Below are 21,919 nucleotides of genomic sequence, written 5' to 3'. Positions count from 1 at the left end.
CTTTTAGGATTTCAGTGTAGGAATCACTCAGAGAACTTTTAAAGTATATAACCTCTTCTTAATTTTATGATTTTGAAATAAAAAATAAAACTAGAATTTATACTAATTAAAGGAATAGCAAATACAAAACAAGTAAGAAAAAAAAAAAGGATCTAGAGAGAACTCAAGAGGCATCACTTAATTCCTTTACAATAATGTCCAAAATAAAATATTTGGGTACCAGTCAAGTGATGTTTCGTTCAGTGGCTTATTAAAAGCGAAGTTCACTGGTTCACATGTACTTTGAATGTTTTCAAAAAGTGATATCGCTGGTCTTAATCGTATTTTACCTTCATGGTCATAGGTCTTAGGAGGGAGAAAAATGCTATCATTTTGAAGTAGTACTGAGGTTTCTTCTTTGGGGGATTAAAAAAACAGGAGTTCAAAAAAAAATGCTATGATCTTAATAATCTTTATTTCTCTCATAATTTTAAGTTGCGTGCTATTTCTATGTTTGCTAAACTTATTTGTCCAAGAATGAATTTAGTTATATATAGGACAAGGCAGACACAAATGAGAATATTGAATCAAGAGGAAAAAGAAGGAATTATTCTCAGAATTACCTACCTAACCAAGTGGCTTTTTCCTCTATCTAATAGCAATTGCAAGGTAAATGTGTTATATAGTCAATTTGATCATAGCTGGAAGTACTAACACTGTTGTGTTACCCCAAATAATATGATAAGTTAATAAAAGAGATAATAATGGAAGACTTCTGAGTTCAAATCCAATATACTTTCCCTACAAACTGTATTTTTACTCATATCTATATTTATGAATCTACGAACATTTCATATAAACAAACACTATGCTTATTGGAAGTTACAAAAGATCCTGGGTTCCTTCTCTACCTTGTATTTCAACCACCATTGTCAAACCAAAGTAGAGCCAAGAGATCAGTGGAGAGATCAAGTTTTATGATTACATTGGTCTTACTGCTACGAACTGCAACATGTGCTAAAATAAGGGAGACAGTTCTCAGGGTTCCACCTGAGATGTCTCTAAGAAGATTAAGTTCAAATGTTCTTTGGGATATTTTAGTTCTATCCCCTCTGAAGCATCTGGGTATGTGTGTGAGGAGTAGTCAAGGCTTAGTTCAAAACTTTTTTAATGCCTAATTAATCTCAAACATACCACATCTGAAAATTTTGTGTCATTAAGAATCCAAAATATTCAAAATTATATTTTATTAATACCACAGTTAGTGAAATAAAAATTACGATGTTATTTATAAATGTTCTTACCTTTACATCTTTGACATTCATCCTTGTTCCCTCTTTCCCAACAAAGATATCATCAATGTCCACAAGAATATATCTGTCCAAGGACAGTGTCAGCCTCTTCCCTGACAAGAAGGAAATGGCATCTATGAAGATGAGCTTATGTAGCCAAAAGTTTAAGTTGTTGCCGAAAAGAACTCGCTGAATTCCATCATGAAGTCCCAGATCCTGGATCACCGTCGCATAGAGTGGTTTGCTGGATGAGGATGAAAGGGATTTTTCTGTCCGTAATTCAGTTAAAAGCACAGGCTGGTAGGTTGAATGATTATATTGGAAAATAGTCCAGTCTTCCCCAGGAAGAGGGCCTTTCTCAACCTTGGGGGCTTTGGTAATATGCAACAAAGGAGACTGAGGGTTGACAAAACAGTCCTTTAGAGCTAGATTATTGAAAAGGTTTAATGGAAAGCCTTTTAATTGTGTACTTGGTAAGCTGTTCTCATTGGCTTTATGAAAACCGATTATACTAACACTGTATTCCACACAGTATTTTTCTAAAAGCTCTCGATTCCATGAGTCCATGCTGACATACTTCAGAATATTTTCATAAATAACTAAAATATATTTCCCTTTGCCATTATCTGTAAGAGGAGGTATATCCCCCTTGCCGGGGGCAATGACCATTTGGTACTGAAATCGGCTAGATTCCAAGATAGCTATGATATCTTGACCAAGTTGAGAGTATTGGCTCTCCACAAATAGGAGGACGGTAGGATCAGTTTTGGATGTATCAATAGGTTTAATTGTTTTTAGCTCCAGTGAACGATATGGTAGACTTTTGATGTCAGCACATTCTGCTTCTGCAGTGGTTTCAATAAATGTCATTTCCTGTTTATAGCCAGAGTAGAGGAAATAGGCAGAAATGACAATGCTCACCAAGCAAAAGGTAACTAAGAGAACAATCAGTGTTCGAAAACTTCTCCGAAGCTTCACAATAAGATTCATTTTTTAAAATACCGCTTTGGAAGTTTATTCCAATTTCTTTTCCTAAAGTGCCATAGTGAATAAAGTATGAGATGGTGCAAATATCACTCCCCACAAGTTCATGTAACCATTGCAAACCATGTAAAATGTTTGAAGGGGTCACAAGTAAGTTAAAGCTGGAAGGCGATGGCGCAGGAGATCAAAAGTTGAAGAGTTTTTGAATTTGTCCAACACCAAATATTGATGCAGAATCCTTTAAACATTATCTGGAAAAAAAAAAAGAAATGTAATGACTAAGACATAAATAGAAATAGAAGTATTTATGTGATAGATATGCTTATATACAAAAAACATACATATTGGAGATAATTTTAGTATGTTAATATGCTAAACTAGTAATAGGCTGAAGTTTATAGTCTAAGTTTTTATTATTAGAGTAGATTTGTTCATGTCCTCAAAAAATACAGAATCTTAATCTTATTTGATTTTGGCAAAGAGTATACACACACACACATTTTTTAAATCATTTTTCAAACTAGCCATCTCAAAAGAGAAGAGAGGTAAGAAAGAAAGCTTTAGTGCAAACATTAATTACCATAAAGATGGCTTCTACAGAACTGGTAAGCATTATTTACATAAAAAATTAGGAAATCATGTATTTGTGTGGGAGTTGGAACAGTGAAACATGTTCTTATTTCTGTTCAGTATCTGGAGTGCCAAGCTGAGGGAATTATTTTGTCTTAAGTATACAGTTGCTACAGTTTTTTCCCTTCAATAATGTATCCTTTTCAGAAGTTACAAGGAGGCACTTGGTCTCCTTCACTGTAACAGCCAAAATAGATAAGATTTGTCCTCTATTCTTAAAACAAAGTGCAAAAAAAACTATGGAAGAAAGAACAAAATGGGAACACCCATCCTCAGAGGCCTCTAATAAGAGGTCAGGAACCTACATAAGAAGGAAAGCTTTGACATGTTTGTCTCAAAACACATTCCTAAATTTGGCTTACTCCTATAATCAGAACTAAAGTGGAACTTTTATTAATTTATTTTTATCCATTATTTTTATCCAGCTGTCGAATGTTCTATTTCGTTATCACTTTCTTTAGTTCAAAAGAAAAAGAATGTAGATATAATTAAAAAAAAAAACTTTCCCCAACTGGCCTCACCACAAATAGATATAATTTTCCATTATTAGATTTTTTTTTGAAGGATGACTATGATTTTTAGTGAATTTCTTTCTAGAAAATTTTTCTTCATTCTCCTCAAAACTGTTTTAGACTATTTATGGAATTTTCCATTTCCCAATTTGCCAAACTAATGTAAAACTAGTGGAAAGCAATCAAAGAGTTCATACTTTCAATCTGTGATACATATACTTTAATACATAATAATACTGTATATTATTGACATACAACATCATAAAAATCAAAGTAGCCTGTATTATATAATGTAAACAAGTTGTATATTGTATATATTGTATCATATTGTAACTACTTTATGGATTTTTGTATTTTGCTTTTAAATTTAAGGAATCTGTGTAATTAATGGTTATTAATGATTAAAAATTAATGATGAAAAAATCGAGTTATTATACTTTATAATATTGTGTCACTACTTCCGTTTTATATTTTTATGTTCTGAAATACATTTTTCTTAGTTGGTAATTTATTTATTTATATATTTACTTATTTATCTTTAAAAATATTTTACTTATTTATTTGAGAGACAGAGGAGGACGCAGGCTCCCCACTGAACAGAGAGCCCAATGCAGGGCTTGGTCCCAAGACCCTGAGATCATGACCTGAGCCTAAGGCAGAGGCTTTAACTCACTAAGTCACCCAGGCACCCCTTAGCTAGTAATTTAAATAAAATTCAATAATAACTTGAAATAACTTTTGTTTATGTCTTAGATTTCAGAAAAAAATTAAAACAATCCCCCAAAACCATAATTTGGGATTTTATAATTTCTACCAGATATTTTAACTCTTCATATGCAATATATATGTGTATATTTAAAGAAAGAGAAGACACTTGAATCTTTGCTTGTAAAAGACAGTAAAGCAATTTGTAAAAACTTCCCAGTGATTTAATATTTACTTTAAAGGAAAATTAAATTCTATGTTAGGGACTTACTAATATTGGTATCCCAACATAATTCTTTAAGATAATTAATTATTTGTTGTCCAAAAACTTTCCAAGTGTTTCAAAATTCTATTTCCTATAAATAAATTGAAATGTAATTTACTAAAAACAAATGAAATACAGCAATAAAAAGGCTTTGATTTGGTTAAAATGTATAAATCAATTATACCATATCCTCTATTTTTATATGTATCTGATAATTTTCATAAAGTGTATTTTAAAATTAAAAATTAAATTAAACATTATATAATAAATATTGAAAGAAATCTGAAACTTGTCAAAGGAAATTAGCAAGTCTTGTATTATGTCTATTACTAGATTTCTCCAAGTTTATGTATTGATTTAGAAATCCATTTAAGCATACATGGAATTAGCCCATCCCTACCTTCCCACCCCCTATATCACTCACTAGAGCAGAAATCTATTTAATCCACATACCTTGGGGGTTTGTTTAGTATTTTAAAAATAAATTTAGTTGGGAATTTAAAAAGAAACTAAATGTTTGAAAAGTTAATACTTTGTTAAATCCTTATCTGTTCTGACATTAAAGATGTGATTTTTATTTTTGAATATACAAAGGATGAGATGTCAGTTTTGCATATTAGAACAGCTCATGTTAATATGCAATAGTGAAAAAAATTAAAAAGCATATGGAACTAGAATTTGCCAACCAAAAGAATAAATAAAATTTAAATGTGACATTTATTTAACATTAATATGTTCAGAGTTAGAAGAATGATAGATACATATTATCACTATTGTAGATAAGTGAATTTGAATGTGTGAGTGTGAGTGTGAGGATGAGTGTGTGGGTGTGTGTGTTTGTGTGTGTGTGTTTTATTCTAAGGAGTTAACCTTCCCATTCAATCTTCCTACCTATCCTTCCCTAACAAAAATTATCCAGTGGAAGTGAGCGAGTCTGGGCAATAAAAGATGGTATAGCAAAGATGTTTACTTATGTTCTATGCCTGAAAGAGGAGATGGTTTGACATTGTTATGGATGCCTAAGCGATGTAGTCTGTGATTTGTTTGAGTCTCTTTTTGTGAAATATAGAAAAAAATTATACACACGCACAGACACACACACACACACACACACACACCCCACAAATATCTACCCTCCAGTTCCTGGCATAAAGCTCCTAAAACACTTGTAATTTCCTAAGTGATAAGAGCACTAGGAGCATCTTTTGTTCTAATATTTGGTCTTTGACCCTGGTTCCTGACACAGAGCTCCTAAAGCCCTTGGAATTTCCTGGGTGATAGCAGTATCTTTTATTCTAGTGAGGCAATACTTAATGGGCTCCTGGTGGTCACTAGAAAGACCAAGCTTAGAACATTCAGCTTGGCCCCCATCTACAGGAAGGGGAGAGGGAATTTGGGTCAGTGATGGATCATGACCAAATGATGAAGCCTCTATAAAATTCCCAAAATTTGGAGGTCTGTAAAGCTTCCATGTTGGTGAAGATATCCACAAACCAGAGGGTGATACACAGGGACAGAAACTCCTGCACTTAGGACCTTACCATACCTTATCTTATGTGTATCTTCATCTGGCTGTTCATTTGTATTTTTTATCATACAAGAAATTGGTAAATGAAAGTGATTCCAGGTTGTGTGAGCTTTCTAGCAAACAATTGAATCTGAATCCAAGGTTAGGTTGTAAGAATCCTTGATTTGTCTCAAAGTCAGAGAGAAGAACTTATCATACCAATTGAGTTAAATAAACTTTGATCTCAAGTCTGGTAAATCTGCCTTTCACATGTCCTAATACTTCTATCATTAAAAATTTGGAAAGGGAGGCCTACTCATTATTTTTTGAGACAAACTATCCCCCCAAACTGGGGGTCCATGACCCCTGTGCAGGCTTTGGTGAGAAATAAAGGAAGATTTTAGGTGCTGCCTTCCTTGTTCTCTTTCTTTTCTTGTAGCCTTCCAAGTGTGACTCATCACCTCAGTGGTAGTAGAATAAAAACCTCTCAGAAGCTGTCACTCTCTTTGAAGATTAGATAATGTGAAAACAATATTGTTTCATATATCTATTTTAAGAATGTTCTTTGACTTATTTCCAGAATGCATTTATAGATTTAAAAAGAATAGTCTGTGAAATCCATTTACCAAGGGTTCTCAATCATTGTAAATTTCTAGTAATCTCTGGTAGCAGTAGCAGCAGAGAAATTAGTAAACAAAGCAACTGTAGAAACTATTACAGTTATTGCTATTTTTTGGAAAGAAGGAAATTCAGAAATAAGCTGGGGACTAGGAATCACAATGAATGTATGAGTGATTGTTTATTTTTTGAAGGAGATGCCATGAACTATGCAGATTATCACAGAGGTTCATTAAAATTCACATGATATTGAAAAAAAAAAAGCAAACCCACAATATTTACCACAATAAAAAATTGTGTAAAAACACAATTACCAGCATTTACTGAATGGTCACTACTTGACAGACACTATGCTACATTTTTTGCACCCATCATTCTGTTTAGTCATTATCGGTCTATTTTTAAAATGAGAAAATGGAGATTTAGGGGACTTACGAAAGGGTCTGAGATCATGCTATGAGTGATTTTTGATGCCAGGGTTCTGTGTTCCACTGTTGCATTGGTAAGAAAAACTGAGTTAGATGAAACCAAAAACCTAGCAGTTAGCATAATTAAATAATTTAACCCAAATATCAGCAAGTTTTACTTCAAAATTTCAGATACTCCAAGCCAGAAATATCCACCAAAAATGCAGATAACAATCTAGACATGAATTGAATTAGTGCAAAAGAGACTATGTTGTAAGTTGAAATGACCTAAGAATTTAAAATAGTTCAACTTCGACTTTTCATAATACACTGGGCAAGGGGGAACATATTTTATCAAGTATCTCATTTCCACAGGCTTAATGAGTTTTGTCTTTGATTTTAGGAATATTATAAAGAATTAGCTCATATTTCACATTAATAAAGCAGCAATTTTCAATAAAAAATTATGTTATGTAAACATTTAATCATTTATTCCCATGCATTAATGATACTTGCACTGTCTTGGCGAGAATTCCAAAATTTATAATCATCTTCTAAGAAAGATTGAGTTTTTTTCTGAAATTATAGTTCACAACACGTAAATGGGAATGAAGTATACCAGAACAGAAATACCAATGTACTTCATGAAGTGAGTGTGAATAGTGCTTTAGAAAACGTTTGTTTGATAGCTTTGTATGTGTATGGTTTTTTTTGTTTCTGGATCCCAATGAAGGTTATTTCTTTTCTGGGTCAGAACAAAAAATTCTTGAAAAACACTGCTCTAGAAGGTGCAGTTAATTCAAATTATTTAACCTGGTTTTAAGAGGATTATAAAGATCACAGAGGCTTTAGCTAAAGATAAATTTATTCTCTTAAGATTTTGAGTGCTTTCTGAAAATATCCATTATTGATTAAACAGAATTTGAGACTAATTGTTTGATATCACACGAGTTCATCTCTTGGAACTTCTTTCAGCTTCCAGACCTCAAAATATTGGGATATATATATATACATATATGGTTGTTGCTGGAAAAATATATATATGAAGGCACAAAGTGATAGGTAATTGTTATATTTAATAAAATATTATATTTAATAAAATTTAATAAAAATCAAAGTAGTAAGCTTCATTTATGATTTTCTGAAATAATATTTTCTACTCATACAAAACCAGATGACTATTACTAAATTGTCATACACTTCATATTTTCTTGATTTCAGTGGCATAAAATACATTTATTTTAGGCCCATATGTGTGCATTTTTATCAGCACAAACTCCTAAAAGTGTCATTTTAAATAAAATGATAATATTATTATCACCGAATTATATTGTAACATAATATTATACTAGGCGCATGGCTCTGAGCTGTCAGCTATATTCACACTTCAAAACATTATGAAGGGAACTCAGTAAATATAAGAGTAAATGTCAGGTAATTTCTTTTATTACCATATACTGGAGATAGATAGATATAGATAGTACATACATATGGTGCATATTTACCATTTCATAGATCTTGTTCTCTAAAGCAGAAGAAATGATGATTTTCAAAAGAAAGAGTACATTTTTATTAAGATAAAAATGTAACTATCTATGTGTTTATCTTGTTTATTAGAAAGACCTGAAAACTTTGAGAAGAAGGAAAATACTAACTGGACATTGTTCTGCTTTGCCATATAAAGCTTGTAGATATAGCAGCAGATATACTATTTGTAACCAAGTAGAGAGGTCTAGTCAAAGAATTGTTGCATTGAACTCTGTATCTATTTTTATAGACAAGAGTTCATCAGCAAATTTTACCCTTAACACCATTAAAATAATATCTCCAGAATCTGTAGTTCACAATTAAACAGCATCAAACAGCTTTGTAATGCCTGTATCTGTTCTAAGGGTCTCTAAAATTCAGATAATTCCCTTAGGACTTTGGAATGACTTTGAGATATATCTGTGACATCTATCTCATTTTTGTGTAGATTTGGGCACAATGTTTCCTGGGATATTCAGAACAAACTAGGACTATAGGTGTCTCAGTGGCTCAGTCAGTTAAGTCTCTGAATCTTGATCTTAGCTCAGGGTTATGAGTTCAGGCCCTTTGTTTTAAGCCTAGTTTAAAAAAAAAAAAATCAAACTAGGACCAGTTTGGCTGTCTAAAATTCATTTCCATTTTGGATATGCTCCTATTTTCTCCCTTAGGGAAGAGGCAAAGACGTTCATCTAGCACCTATTCAACACATGAAAGTATTAACATTTATTAAGAGTATACTATTTTCCAGGTACACTGCAAATTCAACTGTAACTCATATCATTATAAAAATTACCTAAGTTCTTTTGTTTTCATCTGTTCTTAATTTCTTCTCTTTATTTACTATTTTGCTTCCATCACCAGAAAATCTTTCCTTTTTTTCCTTTTATTTTCTCTCTCTTCCTTTCTTTCTCTTTTCTTCCTTTCTCTTTTCCCCTTCCTTTCTTTTCTTTCTCTTTTTCTCCTTTCTTAAGAATCTTTCTTTTTTTCCTTTTCTTTCCTTTTACAGTTACCAATTTATTTTTTTTTTCAAATAAGATTTAATGTGAAGAGTATGAACATGCATCAGTAGGTCTACGTAACAATGTTTCCTTTTTTTCTTTCCATATAAGCACTATATATGGGAACCACAAAAGGTAACCAAAGAAATACAATATATGGTGCCTCCTTGTTTGGATATAGTTATATTAACAATTTTGTCTCAAAAGGAAACTTTTTCTATAAATTGTCTCATTTACAAAGGTGATGTTAAAAATGTTTTCAAGATTGACACTGCTAAGTTTTTTTCTTTATGAAATTTATGTATATTATGAAAAATTTGAAAACATGGAAAAGTACAAATAAAAATAAATATTTTTTAACAAAAACCTCTCATGTATTTCTTTCTATTTCTTTCTCTATATGTAATTTGTTTTATGTAGTTTTTATGTAGTTGTGTATGTTTACTTTTGTATGTTTTTATGTGGTTGCAATTATGCAAAAATAAATTTGTTCTATATAAGTTAAAAAACATAACGAGTTATTATAAAAATGAAAATGATAAAACCCTCCTTATATCCCTCATTGCTTTTTCATTTCTATTCCTAATCATATCTTGAGGATTTCAGTAACTTCTAAGCCTGAAAGCCCTACTACCTAATTTCCCAACTTTCTTTTTTCTTTTTTAAACATTTTCTTTATTTTGAGAGAGAGAAAGAGAGAGCACAAGCTGGGAGGAGGGGAGAGAGGCAGAAGCAGGCTTCCTGCTGAGCAGGGAACCCCTGATGCAGGGCTCAATCCCAGGACCATGAGATCATGACCTGAACCAAAAGCAGACGCTTAACCAATTGAGCCACCAGGTACTCCCAATTTCCCAACTTCCTATTTTACAGAGAAAATAGAAAGTGAGGGTTGAACTAGCTGAACATCACCCTGGGAGTCAAGCTGACTTCCATCAATGTTTCCCAAACCTGGGAATTCTCACCTTACTTATTTGCCTCCTGCTTCATGGAAAATGTGTATTTCTTACAAAGACAACTTCCCCTCCTCTTTTCCAGAACTTCAAACTCTCTTTTCTAAGGCCTTAGTTAAAATCTGGGGATAATCATTTGTTAGTAATGACCATAAACAACAACTACTTATGCTTTGTTAGATACTTAAAATATTTTGATGTTTGAATGGCTTTAGTCTCCACCATTTGCTTGCTACTCTTAGTCTATCTGCTTGGCCCTGTATTTATTTTAGTTTGAGACTCCCGGTATAATTTTCTTTCTTTTTTTTTCTTCCCCCAGGTTTAACTCACATCATCTTCATAAAATTTCTTATCACAGATACAGTCACCCCAACCCAAGCAACTGCCTTAATATTTTTCTTTACCTTTAGAGTCAAGTTTTTTGAAAGAGTTTCTCTTGAAAAAAAATTTTTTTTATCTCATCAAACCCACACTTTACATGTTGAATAATTTGCAGTTCTGGATTAACCAAAGTTGTTTCTGCTATTGCTAAGTCCAATCAGCTCTTATTCATCTTGGGAAACTTAAGTTAGAGAAAATCATTTCAAGAAAAATCACTCCTGACCTTGCAAAAGCTAGTTTAGATGGGTATATCTCCATTGTGCTCCCCTCGTACAGCCTCTATCACAGGATATTTTAATTATCAGTGATTTTCCATAAGGTCAGGGACTGATTATTCAGTCACAGGAATCTATACCGCTTTGTAGATCACTCTGCATGCCATATACTAAAGACAAAAATAGTCAATGACACTGGTTAAGAGGGAAGGCCAATTTTATTCAGGACTATTGTGATAGGTAATGGGGATGACTGCCATGGAGTTTCACAGTGGGATAAAGTGATTGGGCTCAACTCATACAGCATGGGTAAGGGGAATTATAGTCAAGGAACAAGGTAGAGGTCAGTGGATAGAAAACTAAGAGATAACATCAGGGGTTAGGGATGGTTCTGGCTAAACCCACCTAAAAGGATTCTTGCTTAAGATAGGCTAGGGTGCTCAGATATCTTTTAAAGCATGGTGGAGGATGAGTCATCTGATCAAATACCAAAGGTATCTGATCAAATACTAAAGGTGATCAGATATTGAAGATGGCAGAAATTGATGGTGAAATTGAATTGACTTCTTATAAAACTAGATTTTATAAGAAAGTGCATAGATCGCCCCAGAAAAAGGTGCAGTAGACTGACTAAAGTTGGTCAAGCAAAGAATATTTGTCACATGCACAAAATAATCAAGCCAAATCAATTTATTCACATATGACATATATTTACCTTCATTCTATACCCCCAAGATACAGCTCAATGCAATTTTCTCCATGAAATTATAAGGTAGAAGAACAAATCTCAGCTTCAGCTTCTTCATTACAAAATTAAAGAAACCTAATTTAGAAATGCTTACCTTTCTATATTTTTCCATTTTCATCACTGATTCCATTACCATTTCTCTTTTCATTACTCATTCATCAAGGGAGATGTGAAAGGATGCTCATCGAAGGATTGATTATCTCTATCTTATACTTTTCTCTAGCATTTGAATTTTTTTTAGAAAAACAAGGTACTATCTTTGTTAAAAAATGTACTATCTTTATAAAAATATTTACAAAATAATCTAAGTAGAAAATTTTAAAAGGGGCTAAGTGTGCAAACATTAAGTTTGTTTTAAATTCTAAATTTCATAAATTTGGTGAATAATAAGCCTTCCCTGTTTATGCTGGTCCCTGGTAATATTTTTCTTCTAAATATCAGAAGAGCATGTTCTCCATATCTTTTTATCATAAATTTACATTTTTATTTAACCGATTCATGTTTCTTTCCAAAATGATTGTCGGTAAATTTTCAATAGATTAGTCTGTATATTAAGTTTCTTTTCACACTAGGTTTCTCTCCCTACCCTCAAACATAACATACAAAATTAGATTACATAGTAGAATTTTAATAATCATAACTCAATCAATAATCAAAATCAACCATAACTTAAATTGGTATTTCATATTTGTAATAGTTCTTTGGAACAATTAGCTCTAAAGTTTTAAAAACTGGAAAAACTGGAAAATAACTTACAACCAAATTATCTTCATATGATGCATCAATTATTTCTGATAAGCCCAAATTGGAATATTTCTTTAAAAATACAAAATTTATATTTTTCTGTTACTAAAAGGGAAATAAAATACTCAGTAAACAGAGTGGTAGATCCTCAAAAGTCAAAGTTTCATCTACCCCTGAGATAGGTCCTGGCATCTCTGATCAACTTGAATCTTCAGGAGTAACAAACATACTTCCAAACATTTGCCTCAGTTGATTTGCAGAACGTGTTCAAGACCCTAGTGCACACAGAGCACTGGGGTATAGGAAGCTGCAGCTCTGCATGTACAATAGTGTTTCCATGGTGGGTGCCTATAGCAGTGGCCTTGCTAAGACACATCCACTGACTTCTGGATAGGGATACTGATGACAGGTCACAAAGCCAAGATGAACCTACCAATTGGCAATCACAGATGAGACCTTGAAGGGCACTGAAATGCCCTTGTGACAAGACAGAAGAGCCAATAATATGTGGGCTATTGTTACCATTGAGCCCATTTGTACCCACACACAGTGGTGGTCTGGAGATATTTGGATTATATTAATATTTGTATGTTGTCCCCAGAATTTACTTTATCTCAGGCTATCATTTTGTTAATACAATGATAAATATGCTGTTTTTTGAACTTCAATCATTAAATTTGTACTAATGTTATTTTCTAGAAGATTTTTCTTCATAAACTTTACACTCAATCCTTGATCTTGCATTTCAGAAAATGGAAAAAGAATTTTTTTTTTCACTAGGTACAGAATCTGGCTACAAAGAACCCATAATGTCACCTCTGCCAAATGAGTGATTCAGGCTACAGACCTATATTCTTTACTTTTTTTTTAACAATTGAAAGAATATTTATAGCTAATTTTTACAAAAGAAGCCAAAGTAATAAAAAATGTTAAGAGATAGAATATTAAAACTAACATCTTTCCTAAAGTTTTAAAATGCACACCCAAAACTATAATAAAATTATGATTAAAATTATCAAAAAAGTAATATATTAAAAAGAAATAATTTGTTCTCAATCCAGTCAACATTTTTTAATAACACAGCCCGAAAAAATGGATTAATAAATCATACTTGACATTTGGTTTTTAGGATTCAAAATTTTAACCTATATATTGGTATATATCATTTATTTGAAATGCATTATTTAAATGCATTATTTCTGGATTTCTAAACAATCTTTGGCTCTTCTAGCTTTTTCAACACCAGAGGGCGATATGCTCTTGCTTTTATTACAAAACTAGACTGCACCAGCTCTCTCTTGACATTTTATCAAAAAAATAGAAAGTGATAACTAGATTAATACAGAGCTCATAGGCAGCTTTGCTCTCAGGACAAACACTCTACTGTTGACATTAGAGAAATATCAGATATTCCTAATATTAAAACATCAATTACCTCACAATTTTACATCAAATACATTTAGTCAATTCTCTTCTTTAGGTTTGTAATAAACAACTGATATCATATTGCTTGTTAAGATCCTGTTTCTAAATTCTGATTTTTTTAATTGAAGTCATTATCATCATCATCATTACTTCTACTTCATCTTCTGTTTCTTTTTTCTGCTGTACCCAAGAACCCGAGAAAGGAATAAATGAATTATCACTTCTGCTTGATATCTTGCTAGATCTGGTGAACTTTTAAGACCTAAATCATTTTTTAAGAAAAAAGAAGAAGAATATCTATAATTCAAAGCTGTATAAAACCAGCTTTGCCATATATTGTTTCTAAATTATTTTCTCTAAAATGTATTTATTTCTTAATAATTTTAAAGAAAGGATAATATAGTTTTACATTTCTCTATTATCTAAGCACATTTGCACATTAATTTTATTTGCCCCCAAAACACATGATTTTTAAAAATTTGAATCTTCTTAAATGATTAGTTCTTTTTCATATCCTAAGAGCAAAGAAATAACCTAAAATGAGTAATAAACAAACATATACAAAAGAGAAAAGTGTACACAATGATCTAGGTTGTCTCTCAGTTTACTCTAAGGTCTCAGTTCTGACTGAGGAAATATAAAAAATAAGAACAACATTCAAATAACTTAAAATTGTGATTACAATTTCTGTTTAGAATGGAATTATGACATAAATAAGATTTCTAGACACTAACTTCTACTGCTCACAGTTACATCTTAGAATTGTAACATTATGTGCTTCCATTATGGTTTATTATTTACCTAAGAACACATAAAAATACCTTCTTATATGTAGCTGCTTTGCGGATGATTTAAAAGATAATGGATCATTAGGAAGTTGGACATGCACTGAAATATCAACTTAATCATCCTTAGTACTATTTACAAATGTATAATAAAATTTACTTCTACACATGTTTTGAGGGCTTTTTTTTTCCAAAGATGATTTTCCTAAATTAGTCATTAAAATTTTGTTGAAGAAAAACACTTTTAGGAACTAAAAAAATCATGTTCAGTATCACAGAGTATGTCATAGATGGGTACTGAATAAGACGGTAATATTTTACAAACTATAACTGGAATAGAAACATCAAGGTGATTGAAAATGCACTCCAAAAAATAGTTCTTAATTAGATTTAGTGCTTATGTTGTGATTAAGGCCACACGCACACACACACACACACACACATCATCATCATCATCATCATCATCATCATCATCATCATGATTATGGTACTTTTCAAAAAAGTGGCTATAACCCAATATTGCACAATCTTCATTGTTAGTATTGAAATGTGGGCAGACAATGCTACTGATGCCTCTGGAACATGGCTGTGGATGAAAACAGCCTAACCTAAGGGGAATCATCTCTGGATCTGCTGCTTCATGCACTGGCTTCTGATTCAGAGTCTGCTAGGACATGTCCATTGGTCGGCTATCAAAGAGGCAGGAAAATAATTAGCTGTTATGTAATGTAAAAAGATAGAAATTCATAACGTCATGAATTTCTCCAGCACAGTGTTCAAACTGCTTAACAGAGTGAAGATAGAAGAATTTATAAAAATGTGAATCAACCTAAATGAGCTTAAGAATATAAATTAGTAATAGTAAAGCATTCTAGGACTAAAAATAAAATCAAAGACTAGTTAAATCAGAACGATAGCAAAAAGTGAGAAAGTAGTAAATAGAATAAAAATGTTATAAAAACATTGTATTAAGGTCATGATATTAACCAACTTAGCCATTAGTAAGTTAACATACATATTCTGATTTCTAGTGCAACCAATAAAAAATATATGTCTTCAAAGCTAGTAGAGCAGAAAAAATGGAAAAACATGAAAAATACTCAATTAAAAAAAAAAAAGAATAAAGGAGAGAAAAGGGAGCCTAGAGTAAATAGGACTAACAGAAAACACAAAATAAATAGGTATTTTTATTTTAATAATTACAATAAATATAAATAAACTAAATTACCTTTTAGTTTAGCAAATAGAAAGAAAAAAATCTAAACACAAGCATATGCCGTTTGCAAGTGACATACAAAAGGATGTGTGAAAACAAACATCTGGAAAAAATGTATCAGTATATTTTAATTAAAAGAAAGATGATAAAAGTATGTAAGTATTAGGAAATTAAATTTAAGGCAAAAAGAATGGCTAGAGATACAGAAATCACTTGATATTGATAAAAGTTTCAATTTGCTAAGAAATCATTAAAATGTAAATTTGCATGCATCTAATATAGTTTTATATGTATAAAACAGACATAGATAGGCAGGGCTATAAGGTGATATTTACAAATTTCCAATCATAGTAGAAAACGTGTAAAGATTTCTTAAGAATTGACTGAAAAGCTGAAGAGATGATTAGTGAGGATAAAGAGGCCCAAACAACACGTTTCACAAACTTAGTCTAAAAGACATATTTAAAGTACGATACTTAATAGCTATAGAATACATACTGAACTTGGAAATATTTATAAAAATTAGTCATATGGAACTCCAAAGCAAGTCTCAACAATTTTCAAAGAATTAAAAATCATGTAGAGTTGTACTATAATCACAATATAATTAACCTAGAAACTAATAACAAAATAACTAGAAAATTCTCATATATCCAAATTTTTTTAAAAAACATAATCTAAAATAACTTATGGAAAAAAAGTTAAATGGATATATATGTTACAAATTATGTCCCAAAGTAACATATGCCAAAATTTGTGGACTTAGCTATTATGATGTTTAGAGAAATTTAGAGCTTAAAAAACACTGAAAAGAGAAAAACATGAAAATTAATAAGTTAATAAGGTAAGCATTCTTCGCAATAAGCCATAAAAGAACCATCAAAATAATAATAAAGATGGTACAAGGAAAGACATAACCAAAAAAGAGCAGAAAGTAACCAGATAAGAATGACAGTGAATAGAAAAATGAAGTCAAAACTTGGTTCTTTATAAAGGCTAGGGGTGCCTGGGTGGCTCAGTGGGTAAAAGCCTCTGCCTTCAGCTCTGGTCATGATCCCAGGGTCCTCGAATCAAACTGCACATTGGGCTCTTTGCTCCTCGGAGAGCCTGTTTCCTCCTCACTCTCTGCCTGCCTCTCTGCCTAGTAGTGAGCTCTGTCAAGTGGATAAATAAAATCTTTAAAAAAAAAAGGCTAAAAAATTTGACAAACCTCTGCTGATATTAAGATAAAAAAAGGTAATCCATACATAACTGATAGGAATGAGAAAGAGAAGATACCATATTTGCCTAGTTATTAAAAAGATAAAAGAAAATTATTTATCAAGTTATAAGAAATTTTTAAAATTTTATATCAATTTAAAATTTCAAAAAAGTGTAGTTTTATAAAATCAATTTTAAAAAAAGTCTCTATAATGGAATATTACTCACCCTTTAAAAAAGTGAAATCTTGCCATTTGCAATGATATGGGTAGAGCTAGAGATTATTAGGCTAAGTGAAATAAGTCAGTTGGAAAAAGACAAATACTATATGATTTCACTTATATGTGGAATTTAAGAAACAAAACAAATGAATCAGGTGTGAAATAGGGGGAAAGAGAGGCAAACCAAGAAACAGACTCTTAACTATAGAGAACAAACTAATGGTTACCAGAGGGGAGGTAGGAGAGGGGTGGTTGAAATAGGTCATGGGTATTAAGGGGGGCACTTATGATGAGTTCTGGTTATTGTATGTAAGTGTTGAATCACTAAATTCTATTCTAATATTTGTAATACTGAGATTAATATTACACTATATGTTAAGTAAATGGAATGTATTTATTTATTTTTTAAAATTTATTTTATTTTTTTTCTGTGTTCCAAGATTCATTGTTTATGCACCACACCCAGTGCTCCATGCAATATGTGCCCTCCTTAATACCTGCTACCAGGCCCTCCCAACCCTCCAACCCCCCCCTCCAAAACCCAGTTTGTTTCTCAGAGTCCCCAGTTCCTCATGGTTCATCTCCCCCTCCGATTTCCCCCAACTCACCTCTCCTGTCCTTCACCCAATTTCCTCTGTGTTATTCCTTATGCTCCACAAGTAAGTGAAACCATATGATAGTTGACTCTCTGCTTGACTTATTTCACTCAGCATAACCCCCTCCAGTCCCATCCATGTTGATACATGAAATGAAATATATTCATCCTTTCTGGTGGAGGCCTAGTACTCCATGGTATAGATGGACCATATCTTCTTTATCCATTCGTCTGTTGAAGGGCATCTTGGCTCTTTCCACAGTTTGGCGACCATGGCCATTGCTGCTATGAACATTCAGGTACAGATGGCCCTTCTTTTCACTACATTTGTATCTTTGAGGTAAATACCCAGTAGTGCAATTGCAGGGCCATAGGGTAGCTCTATCTTTAATTTCTTAAGGAATCTCTACACTGTTTTCCGAAGTGGCTGCACCAATTTGCATTCCCACCAACAGTGTAAGAGCATTCCCCTTTCTCCACATCCTCTCCAACACTTGTTTCTTGTCTTGTTAATTTTGACCATTCTAACTGGTGTAAGGTGGTATCTCAGTCTGGTTTTTATTTGACTCTCCCTGATGGCTAACAATGATGAACATTTTTTCATGTGTCTGTTAGCCATTTGTATGTCTTCTTTGGAGAAGTGTCTGTTCATGTCTTCTGCCCATTTTTTGATGTGATTATCTGTTTTTTGTGTGTTGAGTTTGAGGAGTTCTTTGTAGATCTTGGATATCAGCCCTTTGTCTGTAGTGTCATTTGTGAATAGCTTCTCCCATTCATGGGTTGTGTCTTTGTTTTGTTGACTGTTTCCTTTGCTGTGCAGAATCTTTTGATTTTGACAAAGTCCCAGAAGTTGCCTTTGGAGACATGTCTTTAAAGAAGTGGCTGTGGCCAATGTCGAAGAGGTTACTGCCTATGTTCTCCTCTAGGATTTTTTTTTTAAGATTTTTATTTATTTATTTGACAGGCAGGGATCACAATTAGGCAGAGAAGCAGGCAGAGAGAGAGAGGAGGAAGCAGGTTCCCTGCTGAGCAGAGAGCTGGATGCGGGCCTCCATCCCAGGACACTGAGAGCTATTCACAAATGATACTACAGACAAAGGACTGATATCCAAGATCTACAAAGAACCCCTCAAACTCAACACACAAAAAACAGATAATCACATCAAAAAATGGGCAGAAGACATGAACAGACACTTCTCCAAAGAAGACATCAGAAAGGATATATTTCATTTCGTGTATCAATACGGATGGGACTGGAGGGGATTATACTGAGTGAAATAAGTCAAGCAGAGAGTCAACTATCATATGGTATCACTTACTTGTGGAGCATAAGGAATAACACAGAGGAAATTGGGTGAAAGACAGGAGAGGTGGTTGGGGGAAATCGGAGGGGGAGATGAACCATGAGAGACTGTGAACTCTGAGAAACAGACTGAGGGTTTTGGAGGGGAGGGGAGGTGGGGGATGGGTAAGCCTGGTGGTGGGTACTAAGGAGGGCACAAATTGCATGGAGCACTATGTGTGGTGCATAAACAATGAATCCTGGAACACTGAAAAAAATTAAATTAAATTAAAAAATACTTTTGTGATCCCATTCACAATCTTCTTAACCTCTTAAAATCTTTCATTGTGCTAATCAGAATACATGATCAATTATTAGCAAAATTCTTTCCATATATAATATAGTGAAACTCTTCTCTGAAAGTTTTCTTTATCTCCTATCCCTAACCAAAACCTGGCTTTCCCCTGAAGACCTCAGAGCCCTTTGATGATAGTTAGAGTTTCACATCTTGTTCTCCTACTATTAGGTCAGGAGGTTGGTTAGATGCCTTGTTTATTCCTTATTTTCCTTATTGTCACTTTAAGTTTATTGTCTTTTCCTACTCTATTAAAAACCTCCAATTTTCATCTAATAGGATTATACCACCCCACCTCTTCTTAAAGCAGTTATTAACTAATGCCTGGGTTAGATTTTTTTAATCCTAGAAAAATCTTAGATTTTGGATAACTCTCACTTTTTTAAACTATTAGATATTTATATAGATAATTCTTTCAACACTATACTCTCAGGTTTTGAGTCCCTCTCTAATTCTCTTGCCTTTCTTTCTATAATTGCCATCCAGTCTCAGAGTCATACACTAGATCTTTTCATTAAAACAAATAAATGTATAACTGTACCAAATTCATAATATTGATTTTACATATTTTGCTATCTAATCTCGATCCCTATGTTTTTAGCTCACTTCACCTACTGCCCCAACTTCAACAATATTTCAAACCCCTAACATTTTTAAGCCCTGGTCCTTTCACTTTTTACTTTCTCTTTCTCTCTCTTGGTCTTACACTTCTTCTTGCCCAGCTTAAATTCCCTAACCAATCATTATTTTCATTTCTTTTCATATACTCTCAAACCTTCTTATCCTTTCTTATTTTATGATCCACATTTGTCTAAACAAAACTGGGTAAATCCCACAATCCACTAAATCTGTGTCTGTAACTCCGAAATTGAATAGAATTTCACCAAACAGACTATTTATCTCTTAAACTCGTGATCAAAGGCTTCACATGGGTCTTTAATGCTGCTGGCAACCACACGGTATTTTTTCAGTTCCTAAACTATCTCTTCTCCTAGATGACTATTAAGTACCCCTTTCTTCTCTCTTCAAAGTTCCAACATTTCTTTTCTTTTCTTCATTCTCAGCTGATGATCTTGTTTTTTATTTCGCAAGGAACACAATAGCAAGAATAAAAGAATTTCTGTAAGTTCTTTTTACCACACTTACCCACTCATTTGAGTAGATGTTCTTCACTGGATGAATTATCCATTCTGGCTAATGACAACCATTGTGCATTATTTCCAGGCTTTATCACCTCCTCCTTAAAGACATCCCTTCAGTAGTATTTTTCCCTGTTTCATGTGGTCACAGTGTTTTTCTTGTCTATGGAATATTTATGCCAGTATATAGACTCAGTTAAGAATTTATTACATTAGGGTCACCTAGGTGGCTCAGTTGGTTAAGTATCTGACTCTTGATTTGGGCTCAGGTCATGATCATGGGATCATGGGATCAAGACCCTAGCCAGGCTCCATGCTCAGAAAGGAGTCTGCTTGAGACCCTTTCTCTCTCTATCCTTTTCCCTAATCATATTTGCTCTCTTTCTCTAAAATAAATAAATCTTCTAAAAAAATAATTTATTGCAATAGTTCAGATAAATACTTAAGACAATAGAAATAGAGATTAAAAATAAGAAGCAAAGTTTATATGGAGAGCAAGACTCAGAATAGCTAGCACAACACTAAAGGAAAACAAAAGAGGACTGACACTAACAAACTTCAAATTTCACTAGTAGCTACAGAAATCAAGACGGTATGGTACTCGCAAAAGAACATACAAATAGACCAAGGGAACAAGATTAGAGAACCCAGAAATAAACTCCACAAAGATAGTCAACTGATTTTTGACAAAGGAGCAAAGTCAATTTAATAGAGAAAGGATAGTTTCAAGAAATGGTACTAAAACAACTGTATATCAACATACCAAAACAAACAAACAAACACAAAGGAATGTATGCACAGACCTCAACCCTTCTCAAAAATTACCTAAAAACAAAACATAAATGTAAAACAAGCAAACAGAAAAACTATAAAACTCTTAGAAGATAACACCAGACAATCTAGGTGATCTTGGATTTGGCGATGACTTTTTAGATACAACAAAAGCACAATCCATAAAAGAAAGAATTGATAAATTTGACATCAGTAAAATAAAAATCAAAAGTTTCTCTGTGAAAGACACTGTTAAGAGAATAAAAAAGACAGTCTAAATACTGGAATATTTGAAACAGGAATATCTGATAAAAAAAACTGTTATTCAAAATATATAAAGAGCTCTTAAAACTCAACAATAAGAAAATGAATAAACTGATTAAAAATGAGCCCAAGATTTGAGCAAATACCTCATGAAAGAAGATATACAGATGCCAAATAGGCAGTAAAAAGAGGCTCTTCATCCTA

At 32.7% G+C, this 21,919-nt stretch overlaps 1 protein-coding gene across 2 annotated transcripts in view; it reads right to left on the bottom strand.

The window, feature by feature from the left end:
• LOC309863291 (bifunctional heparan sulfate N-deacetylase/N-sulfotransferase 4) overlaps positions 1-21,919 on the bottom strand; it is a 242,168-nt gene that overhangs the window by 206,253 nt on the left and 13,996 nt on the right. For both annotated transcript variants that reach the window (XM_082727895.1, XM_082727896.1), the window contains exon 2: positions 1,284-2,506. In XM_082727895.1, coding sequence (XP_082584021.1) covers positions 1,284-2,261 — 978 coding nt within the window. In that variant the 5' untranslated portion in view covers positions 2,262-2,506. The remainder of the gene's footprint in view (positions 1-1,283; positions 2,507-21,919) is intronic.

This window comes from Mustela nivalis (genome assembly GCF_964662115.1).
Source record: "Mustela nivalis genome assembly, chromosome: 4".
NCBI classification, from domain to species: Eukaryota; Metazoa; Chordata; class Mammalia; order Carnivora; family Mustelidae; genus Mustela; species Mustela nivalis.
This window is presented reverse-complemented; position numbering and strand designations above follow the sequence as displayed.